Source organism: Aquarana catesbeiana, linkage group LG02 (genome assembly GCF_042186555.1).
Source record: "Aquarana catesbeiana isolate 2022-GZ linkage group LG02, ASM4218655v1, whole genome shotgun sequence".
In the NCBI taxonomy this organism is placed as follows: Eukaryota; Metazoa; Chordata; class Amphibia; order Anura; family Ranidae; genus Aquarana; species Aquarana catesbeiana.
In genome coordinates this window covers 387,826,699-387,851,384 of record NC_133325.1, presented here as the reverse complement: position 1 = coordinate 387,851,384, position 24,686 = coordinate 387,826,699, and the positions used below count along the sequence as shown (strand labels likewise).

Below are 24,686 nucleotides of genomic sequence, written 5' to 3'. Positions count from 1 at the left end.
TTTTAATCATCATGACCACTGTTGTGTCATGATTTTGAGGATACTGTAAGTATTGTTTGTAAATCTCACTTACTGTCATAGGAGCCACCAATATATACAGCATGATGAATGTTTTTAACATGATTTTCATCTTGTAGACTATACCTACAATAATTGCAAAAAAACTATCCCTGAGGAAGGAGCCAAATTACTTTGAAATGCGTTGGTTTTGTTGATGCAACTCTTCTTATAGATACTGAATAGCTGTTATGTGAAATAATATGGTGTGGTAATAGCTACCTCATTCTTTTTATTGAGTACTGTATCTTTTGACTATGATATGTTTTTCTACTTTTTGTAAACCAATTCAATTAAACTTTGGTTTTTAATGTAAACATTTGGTACTCTCTTATGCCTTTAGAGTCCCATTATAGAGGGGGGAAACTATGCTTTTCCATGCTTTCTTTTTTTTAGACTTTTTTCTTCTGGTCAGTGATCTGGTCAGATCCTAACGAGGAACTGTAGGATCTCTTTCCTGTGATATACAGTGGGGATATACAGTGGGTTCCCTTTCCTCTGATATACTGTATATTGCTGCATCAGAGACTATCTTTGGGCTATGCCTAGACTCCTATGCCATCACATGCTTTAGAGCAGTATTTCAGAGCACTGGTTGGATTAAGGTTTGTGTTAATTTGTACAATATATATATAGTACTAATTATCATATTTTTTTTTTTTTTAATGTAGGTTAGAAAATAAAATGAATAGTTGTATTTGACATTTCATTTTTGGATGCTTTTACAAATAATTGTTTTCTTCCAGGGATCTTAGTGATGTTGACTGTGATGGAGCGCTGACTCTTTCGGAATTTTGTGCAGCTTTTCACCTTATTGTTGCTAGAAAGAATGGCTTTGATTTGCCAGATACACTACCCAAGAACTTGTTGTCTGAAATCATTCAGTCAGGTAAGAAAATATATATTTTTAACTGAATTTATCAACAGCTTTCATGTCATTGCTTGTTATCTTCCTGAGTATGTAATAGTACAATACTACAAATGAAAGTATAATGTCTGTACATTATGAGTTGCGGCACCTATTTGCTAAAAAGAAAGGTTCATTTTAATGTGGGTAACATTTGAGATGAGATATAATAAATAAAAGTGAGGATTTTGTTCCAGTTCCAATCACTGTAATTGCATGGGGTGCTGCTACTCTTCATCCACGGCTGGTTAACCCCTACAGGTGTAGGCAGGGCTGAAACTAGGGGGGCGCAGGGGGGGCATACGCCCCGGGTTACGCATCTAGGGGGGTGACGCCAGGGGTTCCGTCACCCCACTGGGAAGCGATGCACTAAGGGTGTCGCTGACGCCTGATCAAGTGTAACGTACAGGCAGCGCCCTCTGCATAGTTTGCCAAATACCAGAGACTGCACAGGTGTACTAGCGTTGAATCACTCTGCTTCTCCCGCTAGCCAGCACTATAGAAAGGCATTCCAGAGTGACGCTTCAGCATGGGAGAGCCTTCATGGAACTGGAAGGCATTTATTAGGACAAGGAGAGGGGTTTGTGTGCAGAAGGCCCTGGACTAGGAAGTTGGGGTTGTAATGGCAAAGGATTGGGGGGCCTGGGGGGGTGCAGAGAAGGCCCTGGACTGAGGTGGTGTGTGGAGGAGGCCCTGGGCTGGGGGGGGGTCCAGAGGAGGCCTTGGACTGGGGGGTGCCGTGGAGGCCTTCAGCTGATGGGGGGTGTGGATGAGACACTGGGCTGGGGGAGGGGCAGAGGAGGCTCTTTACTAAGGGGGGGTGCAGAGGAGGCCCTGGACTGGGGGGGGGGGGTACTGTGGAGGCTCTGGACTGGGGAGGTGCAGAGGAGGCGCTGTAGTGGGGGGGTGTAGAGGAGGCCCTGGACTAGAAAAGGGTTGGTGTATCAAAGACCCTGGATTAGGAGAGGAGGCCCTGGACTAGGAGGGAAGTACACAGGAGGACCTGGACTGGAAGGTGCAGAGGAGGCCCTGGACTAGCAGGGGAGTGCAGAGGAGGCTATGGACTTGGGGATACAGCGAAGGCCCTGGACTAGGAGGGGAGTACACAGAAGGCCCTGGACTGGGGGGGGGGGGGGGGGAATTGCAGTGGAGGCCCTAAACTGGGGAATGCAGAGGAGGTCCTGGACTAGGAGGGGAGTACACCGGATGCCCTGGACTGGGGGTGTAAAGGAGGCCCTGGACTTAAAAAGTGTGGTGTTGGTGTGGCAAAGGACCCGGGATTTGGAAGGCAGAGTGCAGAGGAGCCTCTGAACTTGGGAGGGGGGGGGCTGTAGAGGAGGCCTTGGACTAGGATAGGAGCGCAGGGGAAGCCCTAGACTGGAGGGGGGGGGGTTTAGAAGAGGCCCTTGACTAGGAAATGGTGGTTGGTGTGGCAAAGGCCCCTGGACAGGGGGGGTTCACAACATAAATAGGGACATTTATCAATTGTTGCCAATAATGTCAAACTGGAGCAGAGCGACAGGTACTGTGATAGATTTATTGCTTGTTTGACTGTGCTTCTTCTGTGAATCACAGCAGTGCAGATTGTTTTTCACTCCTGGGACCCCCTGTGACCCGTTTTCAGCTGACAGCAGGCTGTCAGCTGACATCACAGAGCCAGGTATGTGAGCGATTCCTGACCATATGTTTGCAATCTTTTCGCTTATAGATGAAGCTCTCTGGTGGATGTAGATGCAGCAAAAAGTCGCTCAGCATACAGGACCTGTCTGAGCGCCTGTCTGAATGAGCCCTTAGGGGAATTTATCAAAACTAGAGCAGACAGAATCTGAAGCAGCTGTGCATGGCAACCAATCAGCTTATAGCTTTCATTTTCAAAGCTGAACAAGCTGATTGTTTGTCATGCGAAGCTGTTCCAGATTCTGACTGCACCAATTTTGATAATTTCCCCACACTGTGTTTTACGTTTCTTACTCCTGACTACAGCATTCTAAGTACAGCACATGCTTTGTTAAAGTGGTTGTAAAGGCACAAGGTTTTTTACCTTCATGCATTCTATGCATGAAGGTAAAAAAAAACATTATGTGTGCAGCAGTCCCCCCAGCCCTACCTAATACTTAACTGAGCCCCCTCCCAATCCAGCGAAGTCCATGAGTGCCTTGGCTCTCCAAAGACTTGCACTCCTGATTGGCTTTTGGTAGCAGCCGGAGCCATTTGCTCCCACTGCTGTCAATAACAGCCAGTAAGCCAATTAGGAGACAGAGTGGGCGGGAGTGCACCTGCTTAGATGCCCTCATAGCAAGCTGCTTGCTGTGGGGGAACCCAGAAGGAGGGAGGGACCAGGAGCGCCAGCGAGGGACTCCGAATAGAGGAGGATCCGGGCTGCTCTGTGCAAAACCATTACACAGAGCAGGTAAGTATAACATAGTTACATAGTAGGTGAGGTTGAAAAAAGACACAAGTCCATCAAGTCCAACCTATGTGTGTGATTATATGGCAGTATTACATTGTATATCCCTGTATGTTGCGGTCGTTCAGGTGCTTATCTAATAGTTTTTTGAAACTATCGTCGCCCCCTGCTGAGACCACCGCTTGTGAAAGGGAATTCCACATCCTTGGCCCTCTTACAGTAAAGAACCATCTACGTAGTTTAAGGTTAAACCTCTTTTCTTCTAATTTTAATGAGTGTCTTGTTAAACTCCCTTCCGCAAAAAAGTTTTATCCCTATTGTGGGATCACCAGTACGGTATTTGTAAATTGAAATCATATCCCCTCTCAAGCGCCTCTTCTCCAGAGAGAATAAGTTCAGTGCTCGCAACCTTTCCTCATAACTAATATCCTCCAGACCCTTTATTAGCTTTGTTGGCCTTCTTTGTACTCGCTCCATTTCCAGTACATCCTTCCTGAGGACTGGTGCCCAGAACTGGATAGCATACTCTAGGTGTGGCCGGACCAGAGTCTTGAAGAGTGGGAGAATTATTGTTTTATCTCTGGAGTTAATCCGCTTTTTAATGCATGCCAAAATTCTGTTTGCTTTGTTAGCAGCAGCTTGGCATTGCATGCCATTGCTGAGCCTATCATCTACTAGGACCCCCCGGTCCTTTTCCATCCTAGATTCCCCCAGAGGTTCTCCTCCCAGTGTATAGATTGCATTCAATATTTTTGCCACCCAAATGCATTATTTTACATTTTTTTACATTAAACCTCATTTGCCATTAATTTGTTCAGATCTTTTTGCAAGGTTTCCACATCCTGCGGAGAAGTTATTGCCCTGCTTAGCTTAGGATCGTCCGCAAATACAGAGACAAAACTGTTTACCCCATCCTCCAGGTCGTTTATGAACAAATTAAATAGGATTGGTCCCATCACAGAACCCTGTGGAACCCCCCCCCCCGACCATTCCGAGTACTCCCCATTTATCACCACCCTCTAAACTCGCCCTTGTAGCCAGTTTTCAATCCATGTACTTACCCTATGGTCCTTATTTTGTACAGTAAACGTTTATGGGGAACTGTGTCAAATGCTTTTGCAAAATCCAGATACACCACATCTACGGGCCTTCCTTTTCCTAGATGGCAACTCACCTCCTTATAGAAGGTTAACAGATTGGTATGGAAAGAACAATTCTTCATGAATCCATGCTAATTACTGCTAATGATACCGTTCTCTTTACTAAAATCTTGTATATAGTCCCTTATCATCCCCTCCAAGAGCTTCCATACTATTGATGTTAGGCTAACCGGTCTGTAATTCCCAGGGATGTATTTTGGGCCCTTTTTAAATATTGGTGCTACATTGGCTTTTATCCAATCAGCTGGTACCATTCCAGTCAGTAGACAATGGTCGGGCAGTAGGAACAATGGTTGGGCAATTACTTGACTGAGTTCCCTAAGTACCCTCGGGTGCAAGCCATCTGGTCCCGGTGATTTATTAATGTTAAAAAAAATTAAGTCTAATTTTAATTCTGTCCTCTGTTAACCATGGAGGTGCTTCTTGTGATGTGTCATGAGGATAAACACTGTAGTTTTGGTTACTGAAGCCCCCCGATTCCCTCGTGAAGACTGAGGAGAAGAATAAATTAAATACCTTTGCCATCTCCCCATCCTTTGTAACCAGATGTCCTTCCTCATTCTTTATCGGGCCAATATGGTCTGTCCTCCCTTTTTTACTGTTTACATACTTAAAGAATTTCTTGGGATTTTTTTTGCTATCCTCTGCTATGTGTCTTTCGTGTTCTGTCTTAGCCGCCCTAATTGCACCCTTACATACTTGTTGCATTCTTTATAAAGTCTGAATGCTGATTCCTCAACCTTGTATTTTTTTGAAGGCCTTCTCCTTTGCTTTTATATGCATTTTTACATTGGAGTTAAGCCATCCAGGACTTTTATTCGCTCTTTTAAATTTATTTCCCATTGGGATGCATTGGCTAATGCCCTTTTTTAATATGCTCTTAAAGCAAACTCAACTCTCCTCCGTGTTCTTCGTTCCTAAGATTTTATGCCTTTTAGCAAGGTTCGTAGTTTAGGGAAGTCAGCTCTTTTAAAATTCAGTGTCTTTGTATTCCCCTTATGTTTCCTATTTGTGTGATTTATACTGAAGCCAATTGACCTGTGATCGCTGTTTCCTAAATTGCCCCGTATTTCCACATCCATGATCAGGTCTGTATTGTTGATAATCAGTAGATCCAGTAACGCTTTGCTAACATGTTTGTTATTGGAAAAAAAAAACCAAAACAAGACTTTAATATTGGTATATAGAAAGAGAACTATAATAAGCCGCCCCTGATGTAGACTTTAATATTACTTTAAGGTTAGCTGTGTGTAGTAAAGGATATGCAATAATAGAACAGCTTTATTTTATTAAAATGAATGTACTCAGGTTTGTACTGTCTGTTACATACTCGCTTGTGGCACAGTCATTAAAGCATATGGCCATTTAATCCCCTCCCACTGATGATGTAATATATATATATATATATATATATATATATATATATATATATATATATATATATACACACACACACAACCCCATATTAACAGAAAAACACAGAATTGTTGACATTTTTGCAGATTTATTAAAAAAGAAAAACTGAAATATCACATGGTCCTAAGTATTCAGACCCTTTGCTGTAACACTCATATATTTAACTCAGGTGCTGTCCATTTCTTCTGATCATCCTTGAGATGGTTCTACACCTTCATTTGAGTCCAGCTGTGTTTGATTATACTGATTGAACTGCCTGAAGAGCTCAGAGACAGAATTGTGGCAAGGCACAGATCTGGGCAAGGTTACAAAAAAATGTCTGCTGCACTTAAGGTTCCTAAGAGCACAGTGGCCTCAATAATCCCTAAATGGAAGACATTTGGGAAGACCAGAACCCTTCCTAGAGCTGGCCGTACGGCCAAACTGACCTATCGTGGGAGAAGAGCCTTGGTGAGAGAGGTAAAGAATAACCCAAAGATCACTGTGGCTGAGCTCCAGAGATGCAGTCGGGAGATGGGAGAAAGTTGTAGAAAGTCAACCATCACTGCAGCCCTCCACCTGAAGGACTCCAAGATGGTGAGAAATAAGATTCTTTGTAACAAAAAATAAAAATTATGTGTAGCGCTAAAAGTTCAACAAAATGTCCAACAAATGACAGAGATGTCAAGAAACATATAGAAAAAGTCCTCCGTATAAATAAGATTAAAAAATATCAGTGACTTCGTGTGAAGAACATAGCAAATGTGTGACATCTGAGGTGGACACAGAGGAGACACACCACCACCAACTGTAAGGAGGCTTACCAGATGACGTGGACCCAAGGGGGCATACGCCCGACTGGGTCAAGTCAGGCTTGGGTGGTGGATAGTGATGGATGTTCCAGGATAATGATGAAAGTGGAAGTCCGAGAACCAACCGGACGCTCTCACCATGTGTTCATCTCTAGAGGATGAACACATGGTGAGAGCGTCCAGTTGGTTCTCGGACTCGGTTCTCCTCTGTGTCCACCTCAGATGTCACACATTTGCTATGTTCTTCACACGAAGTCACCGATATTTTTGAATCTTATTTATACGGAGGACTTTTTCTATATGTTTCTTGACATCCCTGTCATTTGTTGGACACTTTGTTGAACTTTTAGCGCTACACATAATTTTTATTTTTTGTTACATGTGTATATCTTATTGGTTGTGTTAGCTGCTTATTGTTGCCCTCTTTTCTTGGCCGCGCAGAATTTCTTGTTACCCCCAAATAAGATTCTTTGGTCTGATGAGACCAAGATAGAACTTTTTGGCCTTTATTCTAAGCGGTATGTGTGGAGAAAACCAGGCACTGCTCATCACCTGTCCAATAAGTTCCAACAGTGAAGCATGGTGGTGGCAGCATCATTCTGTGGGGGTGTTTTTCAGCTGCAGGGACAGGACGACTGGTTGCAATCGAGGGAATAATGAATGCGGCCAAGTACAGGGATATCCTGGATGAAAACCTTCTCCAGAGTGCTCAGGACCTCAGACTGGGCCGAAGGTTTACCTTCCAACAAGACAATGACCCTAAGCACACAGCTAAAACAATGAAGGAATGGCTTCACAACAACTCCGTGACTGTTCTTGAATGGCCCAGCCAGAGCCCTGACTTAAACCCAATTCAGCATCTCTGGAGGGACCTAAAAATGGCTGTCCACCAACATTTACCATCCAACCTGACAGAACTGGAGAGGATCTGCAAGGAGGAATGGCAGAGGATCCCCAAATCCAGGTGTGAAAAACTTGTTGCATTTTTCCCAAAAAGACTCATGGCTGTATTAGATCAAAAGGGTGCTTCTACTAAATACTGAGCAAAGGGTCTGAATACTTAGGACCATGTGATATTTCAGTTTTTCTTTTTTAATAAATCTGCAAAAATGACAACAATTCTGTGTTTTTCTGTCAATATGGGGTGCTGTGTGTACATTAATGAGGAAAAAAAATGAACTTAAATGATTTTAGCAAATGGCTGCAATATAACAAAGAGTGAAAAATATTAGTAAAATCATTTTATCCCTTAGCATTTCAAATTAATTTCTATTTCAATTGAGACAACTGAAGTTCATGTGACAATTTTGTTATTATGTGTGTTTTAAAATTTGTGGTATATATTCATGTGACTATTTAGACTTAATTTTTCATCATTATGACTATGTTTTATGTTTATTTTTGTATCCCTGGTGAAGGGAGAGTGGTGTTGCCCTCAAAACACATTAGCTTCTTTACCAACGATTACAATGATCTTGGGCTCTTTCATCTGGTTTTGATCCTGTGATCTTTTCTGTATTTATATGACTTGGCTTGTAGACTGGGCTTTTCATTAGTAGAGATATAAATTGTCTACTGTAAGTTGCAGGCAAACCTGGCAATTTGTATATTTACGAGATGGGCCCGGGACAGAGTTTATGAGCTAATATGCGTATTGTTTAGCTTCAATCAATACTGAATTAATAGAAAATAAATATTATAACTTATATTCATCTTCAAAGTAGACCCCACATATAAGGAAGTTAAAGCGATATTAAACTAAAAATGTAATATATTGCTGCTTACCAATCGCTTATGCAATTAGATGTGGTGACTGCATTTGTTTTCCCTCTGTTTTCACCTGGTGATCTGGTCAGTAACAAACCTCCTGTATTGGTAAGACACAACTCTGGAGGAATGGGCACAGCAGACAGCAGCAGTGTCAGTCTGGGGGGAGTTAAATGTATTAGCAGATTTGAATATAATAACACATTGAAGCCAAACTCCAGCTAATACCCTATAATCAGTTACAGCAACCATTTTTTTTCCTTTTGGGATAAAGGTTTTTATAAAATAAAAGCAGATCATTTTAATCACACCTGCCAGTGGTAAATGGATTGTCTCATCCATATAAACGGATACATTCTGCTGGAGAGCTTGAAACAACAGACTTGCTGTCTGGATCATCAAATGAAAGTAGAAGAAAGGAAGCCAAATACAGCCATCACATCTAAGAATTGCTAAGCTGCAATATAATACATGTTTGCTTTTGGGTTTAATAATGCTTTAATTTAATTCCTATGCAAGCACTAGTTCTTTGTTGGGTCCCATAAGTGTTTTGTAATGTATACAAATGTGGGCTGGTGTTCTTTATTGCAGGGGGTATTTTCTTCAAGTACAGTATATCTAAACCAACACTTTTCCAGTATGGATTGCTTAAATATGGGCTAAAACCTCTGTCAGATGTTATTGCTGCCTGTGTCCCATTGGAGAAATTCACCTTCCCTGTTTGTTCTATTTGTTTTGGGTTGTCTCCGCAATTTGCTACGATGACCTCTATCTGGGGGGGGCATTTCCCTTAGGCTCGGTTCACACATGGGCGGCACGACTTGCAGGTCGCCTCAGCGAGGCGACCTGCAAACGACTGCGGGGCGACTTGCGAGACGACTTCTGCATAGAAGTCTATGCAAGTCGCCCCAAGTCGCCCCCAAAGTAATACAGGAACCTTTTTCTAAGTCGGAGCGACTTGCGTCGCTCCAATTAGAACGGTTCCATAGCACAGAACGGGAGGCGACTTGTCAGGCGACTAGGTCGCCTGACAAGTCGCCCCAGTGTGAACCGAGCCTTATTTTGTAGAGATTTCCTTTCAGTTTATGTTGTATCTACTGGACAAGAAATGTAGGTTATCCTCCCCAGTGGAACACAGATGGCAAAAAAGAAAAAAATGGGGATTTAACCCTTGCCGAATTTATACAGATACATTCAGACTTTAGTGAATGTAAACCTTTTTTTCTTTTAAAATAATAAACATGTCATACTTACCTGCTCTATGCAATGATTTTGCACAGAGAAGCCCGATCCTCCCCTTCTGGGGTTTCCCTGCTGGTGCTCCTGGTTCCACCCCTATGGCGAGTGCCCCCATAGCAAGCCGCTTCCTATGGGGGTACTCATGGATCCTGAGTTATGCTGCCTGCGTTACAGAATTTGGTTGAAGGCAATCTGCCCTGTGAAGAGGGAGAGAGTGGAGAGAGCCACTTCTGTTGGGCACAGCTCTGAATCGAGATTGGGCTCATGTAAATATAAGGGGGTGCAGGGGGTATCCTGTGGTACAGAGGTTTTTTTTTACCTTAATGGAGAGAATGTATTAGGGTAAAAAACTTAAGCCATTAGAACCACATTAAGCTCTCTTCACCAAAATTTTGCTTACAATATCATGACAACTTCTTAGTTCTTATACTTATTATACTAGTTCTTGTACTTATAAACTTAGTTGTACTCTTATAAATTAATATGTTCTTGTGTATCAAAGAGGTATAGGCTTGGAGTACTTTTATCTAGAAAAACCTGATTGCTTACCCCACACAGCAGCTGAAATAAAAAATATTTTTTGCTGCTCAGGTGTTCCTCTCAGCAGCCCAACCCCTGAAAAACAACCCCGCTCCATAATCCCCCTCCACCAAATGATTTGGGCCAGTGCAAAAAACAAGGTTCATCAAGACATGGATGAACGCGTTGGGGTGGAGGAACTTGAGTAACCTGCACAGAGTCCTGACCTCAACCTGATAGAACACTTTGGGGTGAAATGGAGCGTAGACTGCGAGCCAGACCTTCTCGTCCACATCAGTGCCTGACCTCACAAATGCGCTTCTGGAAGAATGGTCAAACATTCCCATAGACACACTCCTAAACCTTGTGAACAGCCTTCCCAGAAGAGTTGAAGCTGTTGTAGCTGCAAAGGGTGGGCCAACTCAATATTAAACCCTACAGACTAAGACTGGGATGCCATTAAAGTTTATGTGTGTGTAAAAGCAGGTGTCCCAATGCTTTTGTATATATATATATATTTTTTTTTTACATTGGAAAAATACTAGTTGGATTATTATTGGTTGATATGAATAAAACATGTGCCTTCTGTGTTTGTAAACGTGGTCTAATTTCTGATTCTTATACATTAACAAGATGGGAACATATGATCTCTTGCCACTTTTCACTGGGATTTGTGTATTGATTACACCTGTGGTGATGCTACTGTTTTAAAGCTTTCCTCGCCAACGTGTAACTAGAACAATGTATTAGTATTTTAGAGGCATGTGATAAATACAACCGAAGGATAATATGATGAATGGGTTCTACAAATTGCTGCAAAAGCAATAAATCCAGATTGATACCATCTAAGCAAAGTGTGTATGAGTATAGAAAAAAACATCACACAGCTTTACAGATGCCAATGTGCTGGGCTGCAATTTTCAAGAGCAGACATTAATGGCTTCATGCCTGGAATAAGAATTACAGCAACAAACTGCTTCTGAAACATCACAAGCTGCACAGGAGTATGATGGCCTAGTCGATGTAGTGATATTCACACAGAAAATCTGCCACAAAGACATAGAAATACACTAAATGCATTTACATTGTAATGCATTTTCTTTTCTTCTCATATAACAACAGACACATTTTACTGGTTATGATATATAGTGGTCACTGTATGTAGGGCCGAAACAACTAATCGATTAATTGACAACTAATCGATTATGAAAATAGTTGTCAACTATTTTCATAATCAATAATCGGCCAGCCGATTAGTTGGCCTGCATACAGAATGCATTTATTTACATATCAGTAAATACAGTGAAGCACACATACAGCTCAGTACACCGTCCATACATGTCAGTAAGTGCATGTGTGGTTTGAACGCCGTTTTCATATGCAGGCACATTTTTTCTTATTTATATTACTTTTTATTTTAGTTTTTTACACTGTTCTTTAAAAAAAATAAATAAATTTGAGTCACTTTTATTCCTATTACAAGGAATGTCCCTTGTAGACCTCAGATCTCATATTTACACTTACAGTACCTCACAAAAGTGAGTACACCCCTCACATTTTTGTAAATATTTTTTTATATCTTTTCATGTAACAACACTGAAGAAATTACACTTTGCTACAATGTAAAGTAGTAAGTGTACAGCTTGTATAACAGTGTACATTTTTCTGTCCCCTCAAAATAACTCAACACACAGCCATTAATGTCTAAACCGCTGGCAACAAAAGTGAGTGCACCCCTAAGTGAAAATGTCCAAATTGGGCCCAAGGTGTCAATATTTTGAGTGGCCATCATTTTTCAGCACCGCCTTAACCCTCTTGGGCATGGAGTTCACCAGAGCTTCACAGGTTCCCACTGGAGTCCTTTTTCACTCCTCCATGATGACATCACGGAGCTGGTGGCTTATAGAGACCTTGTGCTCTTCCACCTTCCATTTGAGGATGCCCCACAGATGCTCAATAGGGTTTAGGTCTGGAGACATGCTTGGCCAGTCCATCACCTTTACCCTCAACTTCTTTAGCAAGGCAGTGAGTGTCTTGGAGGTGTGTTTGGGGTTGTTATCATGTTGGAATCTCCGAAGGGAGGGAATCATGCTCTGCTTCAGTATATCACAGTACCTGGTGGTATTCATGGTTCCCTTAATGAACTGTAGCACCCCAGTGCCGGCAGCACTCATGCAGCTCCAGTCCATGACACTCGCCACTATGCTTGACTGTAGGCAAGAAACACTTTCTTTGTACTCCTCACCTGGTTACCGCTACACACGCTTGACACCTTCTGAACCAAATAAGTTTATCTTGGTCTCATCCGACGTCAGGACATGGTTCCAATAATCCATGTCCTTAGTCTGCTTGTCTTCAGCAAACTGTTTGCAGGCTTTCTTGTGCACCATCTTTACAAGAGGCTTCCTTCTGAGATGAAAGCCATGCAGACGAATTTGATGCAGCATGCAGCGTATGGTCTGACATGCTGACCCCCCACCCCTTCAAACTTTGCAGCAATGTTGGCAGCACTCATACATCTATTTCCCAAAGATAACCTCTGGATATGACGCTATGACACTCAACTTCTTTGGTCGACCATGGCGAGGCCTGTTCTGAGTGGAACCTGTCCTGTTAAACTACTGTATGCTCTTGGCCACTGTGCTGTAGCTCAGGTTCAGGGTCTTAGCAATCTTCTTATAGCCTAGGCCATCTTTATGTAGAGCAACAATTTTATTTTTCAGACCCTCAGAGAGTTCTTTGCCTTGAGGTGCCATGTTGAACTTCCAGTGACCAGTATGACAGAGTGAGAGCGATAACACCAAATTTAACACACCTGTTCCTCGTTCACACCTGAGACCTTGTAACAAGTCACATGACACCAGGGAGGGAAAATGGCTAATTGGGCCCAGTTTGGACATTTACACTTAGGGGTGTACTCACTTTTGTTGCCAGTGGTTTAGACATTAATGGCTGTGTGTTGAGTTATTTTGAGGGGACAGCAAATTTTCACTGTTATACAAGCTGTACACTCACTACTTTACATTGTAGCAAAGTGTCATTTCTTCAGTGTTGTCACATGAAAAGATATAATAAAATATTTACAAAAATGTGAGGGGTGTACTCACTTTTGTGAGATACTGTAAATGCAATAAAAAAATTAAAAATGTAATGTCATTTAAAAAAATAAAAATAATAAAATTTCTCTTTTAAGAGCATTGGGCAGAAGTGATGTTTGACGTCGCTTCCGCCATCAAATGTTATGGAACCCAGTGGGGGCCATTTTTCCCTCACTTGGCATCCAGGCTTAGAGGGGGAACGACGCGATGTCCTTGCTGCTACCAATGAACCCGATAATCGGTGGAGACGACCAGAGTGCGACGGGAGGGGGGAGCCCCTCTCTCGCCACTGATAAAAGCGACCTTGCGGCGAATCTGCCACAGAGACCACTTTTATCTAAAAGAGAACCGCACGCTGTACCTGAAAATACCATGGTTATGGCAGCTAGCTACTGCCTTAACCACAGTATTTAGCGTCAAATTACCGACGTACAGTTACAGCGATTTGCGTGAAGTGGTTGATATGTATCAAACTTCTGGTGCTGTGAAGGTTAATAGCTTTGATTAGAACAGCAGTGAAGATAGTCTGACTGGGACCCACCTCCTCCTCTTCCACTGAAAAAAGTTATTTCATTATTTACACTGCATGGGGGAGATCCTCTCATTCATCTGACTCTCCCTCATTCTGAGATCATATTGCTCAAAGCTTTTAATTATTGCAGTGCCAGAAGTTTAGAGACAGGAATAGTACCAGTATCTTTGCACAGATTTCTACAGGATCTAGCTGCCTGGCAGACATGGGACATACTTCATTACTGGTTGTTAAAGTGTTACTAAACCCACAACAGTAAAATCAGTCTTTATATGCAGTAAAGCATGCTTGTTATACTTCCTGTGGAACCTAAGGGGTTAATCTTCTGCATTGTGTAAAAGGCTGCTTGATCCTCCCTCCCTGCACTGTCCCCCTGGACAAGCCTGGATAAGACAGAACCTTTGGAGTCAGGCTACACATGCTCGGTTTGGTGTGTATTGCTAGAAAGGTTTTTTCTTTTTCTTGGGAGAGTGCATGTGATTAGTACAGGGCCAATTGGCACTGTCCAGACATGTCCAGACAGAGGGTAAGGAGCCCTGCAGCCTCATAGGACAGCTTAGTGCAGTATGAAAGTTCCTTCTACAAGCTTCATCAGGAACTGATAGAACTGACAACACTGCTATATACTGCTGATAAGAAAAGGTATTTAGCTGTATATATTTACTAAAATAATTGCATTTCTGTGTACTGTGTACCAGCCCCTCTTATTCTTACCTAAGCCGATCCAATCCAGCAATGTGCATGAGAGCATTGGCTCTCACCACTGTCTCCCCTCTCCCTCGACAGATTAATAGCAGCAGGAGCCATTAGCTTCCGCTACTGTCAATGAAATGCTCTGACGGGGTGGGGCCAAGTCGCCCAGTCTGTGTCAAAAGTCAGACAGGGTGGCTCAAAAAGCTGCTTTCCATGGGGGCATTTGCCAAAGAGGAGAGGCCTGGAGCGCTGGTGGGAAACCCCAGAAGAAGAGGATCAAAACCATTGCACAGAACTGTATGTTGTTTTAATTTTAAAAAAGAACAAAGCTTTAATGTCGCTTTAAGGTCCATAAAGCTGTAGAGAATTTTTTATTTTTTGTTTGCTAAACTTCAGCTTTAATATGTCGTAAACCTTTTATAGCAGCAATAAATTTGATTTTACCTAAAGTCCAGGCATAGCCACATTTTTTTCCTTTCAGTTTTTTTTTTTTTTTTGATCATCAATCGTTTTTTTATTGTTTCAAGAATATTCAAAAGGGATATAATGTGTACATTGCATGACGGTTTACATGTTATCATAAAGTGACATTTATGAAATACCGACTTGGTTTGTTTCCTTTCCGTTTTAAAGTAGGGAACGGTAAGCCCTTGTCTATTTTTTCCCTGTTGCGATGATTTTCTTTAACCTCCTGTCCTAGACATGCAACTGGAAATTAGGTATTTCCTCTCATTTTTTTTTTAAATCAAAATGGTGTCTTCTGGTGACAACTGTAAAATTTCAGATTTTCTTTCGCATTCAGCAAGTCCTCAGGACAAATATTATGAATATTATAAATCTACCTACACAAATAACAATAAAAACTTGACAGGTTTTCTGATCCTTCCCTACTGTATCAAAAAAAAGTTTTGGCTATATTTACACTTTAAATCTGAACTTTAGGAACCATAATTTACATACTTATATTGGGCCGGTGTGGCTCATTGTAACCATGCATATCCTATATCCGCAGATCTGCTGAGGATTCTGTAAATCGCTGTAGTAGTTGGTGTTCTCTAATTGGTAGAAGTGGTTCCCAACTTTTCCACACCAAATCCCTCTGTCCTTCTTTCCTCCTTGTCTTTCCCTATTTTTTTTTAGTCAGATCTTTGGATGTCTATAAAATATGCAGTAAAATGCATGCAATAAACTGCCACGCAATGCACGACCAGCAGTTCACGAGCCGTCTGTGTGACATCTAAATAAAATTGGTTAAAAAAAAAAAAAGGAAACCATGTGATGCACCAAGATCAGTGCATCACCACTGCGTTGATCTCGGCCAGACCGCACCCGCACACTAGACACTGCATTGCAGTGAGTGTGAATGAGCCCTTAAAAACAGTATAAAGCAAAGACAGTTGTAAAAAAAATTGTACTTGTGGGTTTAAAATCAATCTTTTTTGATTGATTCATTCTTCATGGCCCGCATAAAGAGGGGGGGGGGGGTGTCCTATGGCCCGTACACACGATCCGAATATCGTACAACAGATCATATGACCTTTTTCGCTTAATAGTCGCAAGTAGAAATTGAATAGGTAAATAAAGTCAAGAAAATTCTCGTACGTCAGAAAAAAAAATCAGAAGTGATGTCATGTGTTGTAATGTATTTGTATTGTATTTACGGACGACAACTATACTGACTAAACGAAAATCGTATGATCTGGTATCGTACAAAGTAAATTTTTCGTGCTTGTCCGATCGAATAATATTGGATGAACTGTCGTGATCGGCTCTCGAAAGTAGTGTACACACGATTCGAAAATCGTACGATTCTTCCTCGGACGACAGTTTTCGTACGATATTTGGATCGTGTGTAAGGGCCATTATGCCTACATCATTTCTGCTAAAAAGGTATCCCTCTTTTTATGTCAGAAAGTTAGGAGGTATGATCATATGCACAAGAAAGTACATGTACAGGGCATTCTAAGGAAATCACAATTTACTACCAATGGAGCTTTAAAACGAGGGAATGATATCTGTTTAAAGAGGAACTTCACCCCCTAATCAACATTGAGTATTTTTAATCCTTATGCTGCTGGCATCACTAAATGGATAGGAAGGTATATTAAATAATGATATTTTCATAATGGAAATGAAATATATGAATGAGTTAAGCCTCGTACACACGGTACAATTTTTGGCATGGGATTGTCTGCTGACAGACTGTTGTCCTAAAATCCTACCGTTAGTACGCTCCTTTTGACAATTGTTGTCCAACTTTTGGCCAACAAATGTTGGATGACAGGCTAGTAAATTTTCAGTGGACAATGGTTTGACGTCAGATTTTCGAATGGTCGGTACACAAATCTGTCACACAAAAGTCGAAAGTTCAAACACACATGCTCGGAATCAATGCTCACCAAACACGAAATTAGCAGAAGGGGCCCAAAGGGTGGCACTCAAGAGCTGAATTTCCTCGTAGTACATCACTACGTTTGTGTTTGTTGCACGACAGTTATGTAACGTTAGTATGCAAGACAAGATCCTGGCACACGCCCTTAAGACAAAAATCAGACGCTCGGTTGGCCAACAATCGTACCGTGTGTTCGAGGCTTTACACTTCTTGCACATGGAGCATCTGGCTGCTGTGTATGCAGGGCCAGCATTTTAGTGCCCCTGGGAGACACTGGTGCAGTGCTCAGCCCCACTTCCTATAGCCTGTTAAAGTCTATGACAGGCTGAAATATTTTGCAGCTGGATGGGGCTGAAAGCCATTCTGCTTGGTACTTGCGTTTAGGGCCTTATGCATTCAAGGGCTAAAGCCCAGAACTTGGATATTCAGCTCCCTCAAGCCACAGCATATTTTCCTGCATTGCGTTAGCAGTTCATTGAGTGGTTTTATTTGTTACCTTTACCCATAGACAAAAGGTGATTATTTTGTTATCTGACATTCATGGACAGCAGTTTAGAGAGGAAATATTGACCAAGCAAACTAATTGCTTTTGTCCTGATCCACAGATAAGGATGATGCGGAAAGTGCTCTTGTGTGCCCCAGTCTGTAAAAAAGAAGGTCGTTCAGAAATAGCGACGGATAGCAACTTTAAATATACTTTAGAGGAATTTGAGTGAAATTTGTGCTTGCATTGACTTCTATTCATCAATGCATTGCACAGAAAATGTTATCTAATTTTGTCTTTGGCAAAACCAATTTAGCTGAAATTTATATTTACTTGAGTGAAATTTGGACAAAATGCATTGGAGCCACAGGAGATTAAATTTGGTAAAATGTAGGTGTGTGTAAAGTGCAGATTTTTCCTACTTGTGCTCAAATGCATTCATACAGAACATTGTTTTGCATTTGAAAAAATCAAGTAATGAATATTGATTTAATTTCAGCATCTTTGAAGCCTAGTACAGATGGTATGTATGAAGCGTATCGTGGAACAAGCACAGTTTGTCCAGTTAGAAAAGAGGTGAGAAAGAACGTTTTTTAAATACAAATATGCAAAAATCTGTACATTTAAAGTTTACCAGGAAGCAGAGGAATATGGCTTCTTCTGGAGCTGGCCTTCTTCTAAAAAATACTAGTTGCCTGGCAGTTTTTCTAACTTACTGTGTCACTCTTTTACAAGTCACTGACCTGGAACATGTTTGTAGATCAAGAAAGTCAGGGAAATGTTGGAATTCCTCATCTGCTTGCTTGTTTTAAAGCAGGAGGGTCTGAATGAGAGCAGCCAAGCAACTAGCATTTTCAGAAAAGGCACGTCCCTGTTTTTCTAATGACAAGTTTCCTTTCTTTTATGTTGGTAGTTCTACCTAAAAAGCCAATGTACTTTACCAGTTAAAATGTTAAATCTGCCACTGAGTTGATATAGCTGCATGCCATCGTTCTATGCAATTTGGATTCATAATTCTGTACATACTACATGTAGACATATGCTGCATCAAGCACCAGAGTTAGTACTCCAGCAGCATTGTCAGTATTACAGGTTTCTTTTGTGTTATTAATATTACTATGTTCAGTACAAGACTGCATGCACTCTGGCATATGGAAATAATCCCATTTGCGCTGAATCATTCTGCCATGAGCTGGTGGAAAAATCTAGTGTAAAAAATGCTCAGTCTGGTGCGTATTTACGTGTGTTGATGCATGTATTTATGTATATTTATGTGTTCAAGGTGTATGCATGTAGTTTCAATCTAGTAGTTAGAATATTCATTTGTTCTAGCTACTAGGCTGAAATTACACACATACATGTACATTTATGCATGTATGTGTATAAATTATGCCAATGCACTTCTCTCCAAATGCAGGTTTGGGGCATTTTTTTATACCCTAAATTCTGCTCTGAAATACAAATCTAAACACCACAATGTGCAAAAAAATAAAAATGCTTTTAAAAGTATGTTTTTTCTGCCTGTGTGCACGAAGCCTAATGAATGTAAAAATACATTGTAAAATCTTACTGTGTTCTTATTTTGTATTTACTGTTATAATCAGCTAGAAACTGTCCGTGAAGATCCAGCCAACGCCGAGCCACTAATTGTCTTTGATTTGGAAACCAGTAACACTGAGCAAGTTAGTAATAATTATTGTTTCTGTCTTTTTTATACTTGATTTATATTATGTTTATTATGTGAATGCTATTCTCATTTCAAAAAAGTCATGACTGTAACTCTTTGACGATGGTCATGCAGAGCCGCTGATAAGAGGGTAGCACTAGTCCTCCTGGCCTGGGCAACAGGGGAATTGGATGTTGGCAGAAGAGGTGATGATTGGTGCTTTGGGAAGGCTAATACAGGAGCTGATCCCCTGTGTGGCTCTCCCTGCAACAGCTGAAAGTCATCTTCTCTTCCGCTTCCAGCTCCTGCAGGGAGAGACACACAGGGGATCAGTTCCTGTAATTGGCAGCCCTCCACCTCTGCTACACCGATCATCCTCTGTTCACTATCTTCTAACCCCCGGCTGTCCTGGCACCTCTGTGTTGTTCCCCCTCCGCCTCACAGTGCTTCCAACTTCCCCTCACTTCTCTCCCCCCGGCTGCCACTGCTCCTTTCAGGATGGAGAGTGGGGGGAGGAGCCAGTAAATATGTAATATTTACTGGCCCCTTCCCCTTGTAAATGTACCAATCACTCACTGTCTTCATTCATAACTAAAGCACAGTAAACGGTGTTTACTATGCTTCAGTTTGTGAATGAACAGGAGCCTCTACACAGCTGAGGCTGAGGAATGTACAGTATGTCCCAGCTTTCCTTCTCTGTCAGAAAAGTGAGATATCAGGGGTCTGTTTAGGCCCCTGATATTTCACAAAAGCCCCCCCAGCGTTGTGATAAATACATAAAAATGTAAACAAAAAAATATATAATAAAAATGTAAAAAAAAATAGATATAATTTTTTTTTTAAATGTGAAGAAAAAAACTACAGGGGGTCCCCGGGTTACAAACAAGATAGGGACTGTAGGTTTGTTCTTAAGTTGAATCTGTTTGTAAGTCGGAACATGTACATTTTTTAAGTGTAGCTCCAGCCAAAAAAACTATTTTTAAGCTTTTTGGATAGCATAGGGAAGGGTTAACACCCCTGTAATGTTTGTTTTGCTGTGTGTGCCCCTGTTCAGAAGATTTCACCTCACTTTCTGTCCCAATGACAATTGGATTTTGAAAATTTTGGGTTGTTGTGGAAACAAGCCTTGGTGGTAAAGCATCAGTGGAGGTACCTTTTCCCCATAATAGCTCTTACAGGAATGAATTTCCCTTCCTAGGGGTAGATTTCCTCTCACTTCCTGTTGTCTCCCTCCGTTTGTAAGTAGGAGTCGTTTGTAAGTCGGATGTTTGTAACTAGGGGACCCCCTGTAATTGTAAAAAATAATTTAAAAAATACAGGCTCATTCACACAGGTTCTCTGGCCCATACAGTGTGAATAAGTGGTTTGTTTGTACATATGGAGCCTCCTGTTACACTATGAGGACACAGCAGCTGTACAAACTTTATTCACATACAGAGCTTTATTTATAATATCAATACAGGTTTATCTTTTAGATTTAGCAGGAATTTTGTAAGTTAAGTTGTGTTCATATCTGCTAATAATGATTTAAGTGTATTTTTTTAGCAAAAATATTGTTTTAATATTTTGGAGGGGAGTGGCTGTGATTTCTAACAGCAGTCCTGTGGGTATACCTCATGTTTTGGGTTCCAGTACATATTATAGTACCAGGTTAAGTATTGTCGTCCCAGTTTAATTATCCAGTAGGTTGTTTTTTTTTTCCCATTTTTTTTTTTGTTTTGTTTTTTTACCTTGGATCAGAGAAAAGATGGGAAATCTTGATTAGTTTGGTTTCTGAGCACATGTTGGTCAAGTCACATCTCACTGGTAACAACGCATTCAACTACTACTTAATGATATGAGATAGATGAATAGTGCATGTTACTTTCATATTTGTTTCTTGGTCCTCTAATAAGCAACAAGTTATTATATTGGTATGACAGTTACATTTAAAAAAAAAGGTGTATTTAAAATGACATAGGGGACTGCAGAAAAAGTACAGAAGACTGTTATAAAATACGCCTTTCTAGATTCTAAACTACCGCTTTAGGAAAGCGTTGGAATTTACAGATGTTTAAATTGAGAGTAGAAGAAATGTTTCAAGAGATTTCAAGAGGTATCAAAGAAATACTGAAATGCCCTCTCTGGCCCTCGGTGTAGTATCTATTGTACATACAGTGCCTTGAAAAAGTATTCATACCCCTTGAAATTTTGTCATGTTACAACCAAAAACATAAATGTATTTTATTGGGATTTTATGTGATAGACCAACACAAAGTGACACATAATTGTGAAGTGGAAGAATGAATGGTCTTTTAATTTTTTTTTTACAAATAGATATCTGAAATGCATGGGATGCATTTGTATTCAGTCCCCCTGAGTCAATACTTTGTAGAACCGCCTTTAGCTGCAATTACAGCTGCAAGTCTTTTTGGGGATGTCTCTACCAGCTTTGCACATCTACATAGTGACATTTTTGCCCATTTTTCTTTAAAAAATAGCTCAAGCTCTGTCAGATTGGATGGAGAGCGTCTGTGAATAGTAATTTTCAAGTCTGGCCACAGATTCTCAATTGAATTTAGGTCTGGACTTTGACTGGGCCATTCTAACACATGAATATGCTTTGATCTAACCCGTTGTAGCTCTGGCTGTATGTTTAGGGTCATTGTCCTCCTGGAAGGTGAACCTCCATGCCAGTCTCAAGTCTTTTGCAGACTCTAACAGGTTTTCTTCTAAGATTGCCCTGTATTTGGCTCCATCCATCTTCCCATCAACTCTGACCAGCTTCCCTGTCCCTGCTGAAGAAAAGCATCCCAACAGTATGCTACCACCACCATGTTTCATGGTGGGGATGGTGTGTACAGGGTGATGTGCAGTGTTAGTTTTTCTCCAGACAGAGCGTTTTTCTTTTAAGCCAAAAAGTTACATTTTGGTCTCACCTGACTGAAGCACCTCCTTCCACATGTTTGCTGTGTCCCCCACATGGCTTCTCGCAAACTGCAAATGGGACTTCTTATGGCTTTTTTTCAACAATGTGGAGTGCACGACTAATAGTTGTCCTTTGGACCGATTCTCCCTCCTGAGCTGTGGATGCTCAAAGCTTGGGATATTTTTTTATAACCTAACCCTGCTGTAAACTTCTTCACAACCTAATCCCTGACCTGTCTGGTGTGTTCCTTGGCCTTCATAATGCTGTTTGTTCACTAAGGTTCTCTAACAAACCTCTGAGGGCTTCACAGAACAGCTGTATTTATACTGAGATTAAATTACACACAGGTGGAGTCTATTTACTAATTAGGTGACTTCTGAAGGCAGTTAGTTCCACTAGATTTTAGTTAGGGGTATCAGAGTAAAGGGGCTGAATACAAATGCACACCACACGTTTCACATATTTATTTGTAAAAAAAATTGAAAACCATTTATAATTTTCCTTTCACTTTGCAATTATGTGCCACTTTGTGTTGGTCTATCACATAAAATCTGAAGAAAATACATTTACGTTTTTGGTTGTAACATGGCAAAATGTGGAAAATTTCAAGGGGTATGAATACTTTTTCAAGGCACTGTAGGTCTCCTTGTTAGCAGCTGTGGGACCTTACCTTCACCAGCAGATGGCAATGTTAGTTAAAATAGCAATTGCAGTCTAGTGAATTCTGGAAGCTGCAGAAGACTGGTTCCCTCTGGCTGCTATTACAGAGATAGGTTACAAATAAATAAGAAGATTAAAAGTCTCAGTTTAAACCATCCATACAGCAGTACATTACAAACTGATTTCTAAATCTAAAAAAAAAAAAAAAAAAAAAAAAAATTCTTTCTTTTTTAAACTTTACCGTGAAAAAAATAAAATGTAATCTAATTTGGTTGCTTCACTGATATGGGTAGTGCTGTTTCCTATGAATTTCCTCTGAGCTTCTTATATTTGTCTTGATGGCTGAATCTGTTTTATTCACCACTGCTTCTCATAAGCAATCTGATTCACCTCTGATTCTCATTTGCAGAGTGGCATACCTCCAACACCATCAATGGAGTGCATAAGATACTCCGCAAACAGTGGTGCTTGCAAAAATGTTGTTGTTCATGCAAAGTAAAAAGAAAAATAGCATTTCACATGGTTTAATTTGTCAAACCATGAGCATATCTTTTGCTCAGAATGACCATTAGTGGGAAATTTCCTCTTACTTGTTTGCAGCACTACAATGCTAAGAGATTCACAGATTTTGTTTGCAGATTTCAGTGTTCTTTTGTGGTGCGGCATCATTCCCTGCCATGTAGGCAGTGCATTCCCTATTTCTATGGATAAGAGAGAATGATTGCTAAAGAACTACTGAGATTTTCCAATATTTTGTAAATTTGTGGGGTACGGCAAGCTGTTCTGGCATTTGGAGGAGCCTGTTCTCTACTGAGAGTTACTTATATATGAACTGATTGTGGCAAGACATGCATTACTCAGAAATACTGGGTTCTGTAAGAGCACCTATGCGCTGCTATATGCTGCTGTCCTCCTTGTGATACAGGAGGAGTCTCAATCCACAGATATAACTCCAAAACTTAATGCGTAACACTTCTGGGAAAATTGGTGAGCCAATCACACAAGCAGGAAATGATGTTTCTGGGGGGTGGTCAGTACATACTTTGTGTACAGAACAACTCCAGGTAGCCATATTGCAATGCATTGCCAGAAAATTACAGTGGCTGCAGATTGAAAAGGAAAGGTAATTTTTAATAACATTCCATTACAATATGATTATTGTCACAATCATATGCGCTATATTATTTTTTCTTTATTTGCTATTTTTTTCCCCCACGAAAGTGGAGTTACCCTTTATTAAGCACACTAAATCAGTCCCTATTGACACAGTGTACACACACCTAGATTTGGAGCTACCTGTGTCAATTATAACTAAAGTTGTCAGCTTGGGTTCTCTTAAAAGTGCCCAGCCTGTTTAGACTTTTCCAGTACATTCACTTTTGTAAAGTGATTGGCCTAATCTGAATACAGTCTTTGCTGCTTCCAAGCATTTCACCCAGCAATAAAGAGGAGTTCTTAACCGGTTCCCGACTGACTCACATCTATATACTGCGGCAGAATGGTACCGCTGGGCGAATCCCTGTATGGGTACGTTGTACCCTTTAGGAGGCGCGCGTGCGCTGCACGCAGGGGGTCCCGATGCGTGTGGCCGTAAACACACAAATCCCTGTTCTGTCAGGGGAGAGGAGACATATGGGTTGTTCCTACTAAGTAGGAACAACTCATATGTCTTCTCCCCCAGTCAGTCCTATCCCCATACAGTTAGAAACACTAACGAGGAAACACATTTAACCCCTTGATCGCCCCCTAGTGTTAACCCCTTCTTTGCCAGTGACATTTACACAGTAATTAGTGCTTTTTTATAGCTCTGATCGCTGTATAAATGTCAATGGTTCTAAAAAATATGTCAAAAGTGTCCGATCTGTCCGCCGCAATGTCGCAGTCCCAATAAAAATCGCAGATCGCCGTCATTACTGGTAAAAAAAAAAAAATGCCATTAATCTATTCCATATAACTTTTGTGCAAACCAATCAATATACGCTTATTGCGA

The 24,686-nt window shown here is 41.0% G+C and overlaps 1 protein-coding gene across 3 annotated transcripts in view; it reads left to right on the top strand.

Annotated features, from left to right (window-relative positions):
• The window catches only part of REPS2 (RALBP1 associated Eps domain containing 2), a 261,119-nt gene that overhangs the window by 116,670 nt on the left and 119,763 nt on the right, over positions 1-24,686 (top strand). For all 3 annotated transcript variants that reach the window (XR_012241643.1, XM_073615186.1, XM_073615185.1), the window contains exons 8-10: positions 804-946; positions 17,962-18,038; positions 19,067-19,144. Coding sequence is in view for 2 of the 3 variants with exons in the window: in XM_073615186.1 (XP_073471287.1) it covers positions 804-946; positions 17,962-18,038; positions 19,067-19,144 (298 nt within the window). In the remaining variant the exon portion in view is untranslated. The remainder of the gene's footprint in view (positions 1-803; positions 947-17,961; positions 18,039-19,066; positions 19,145-24,686) is intronic.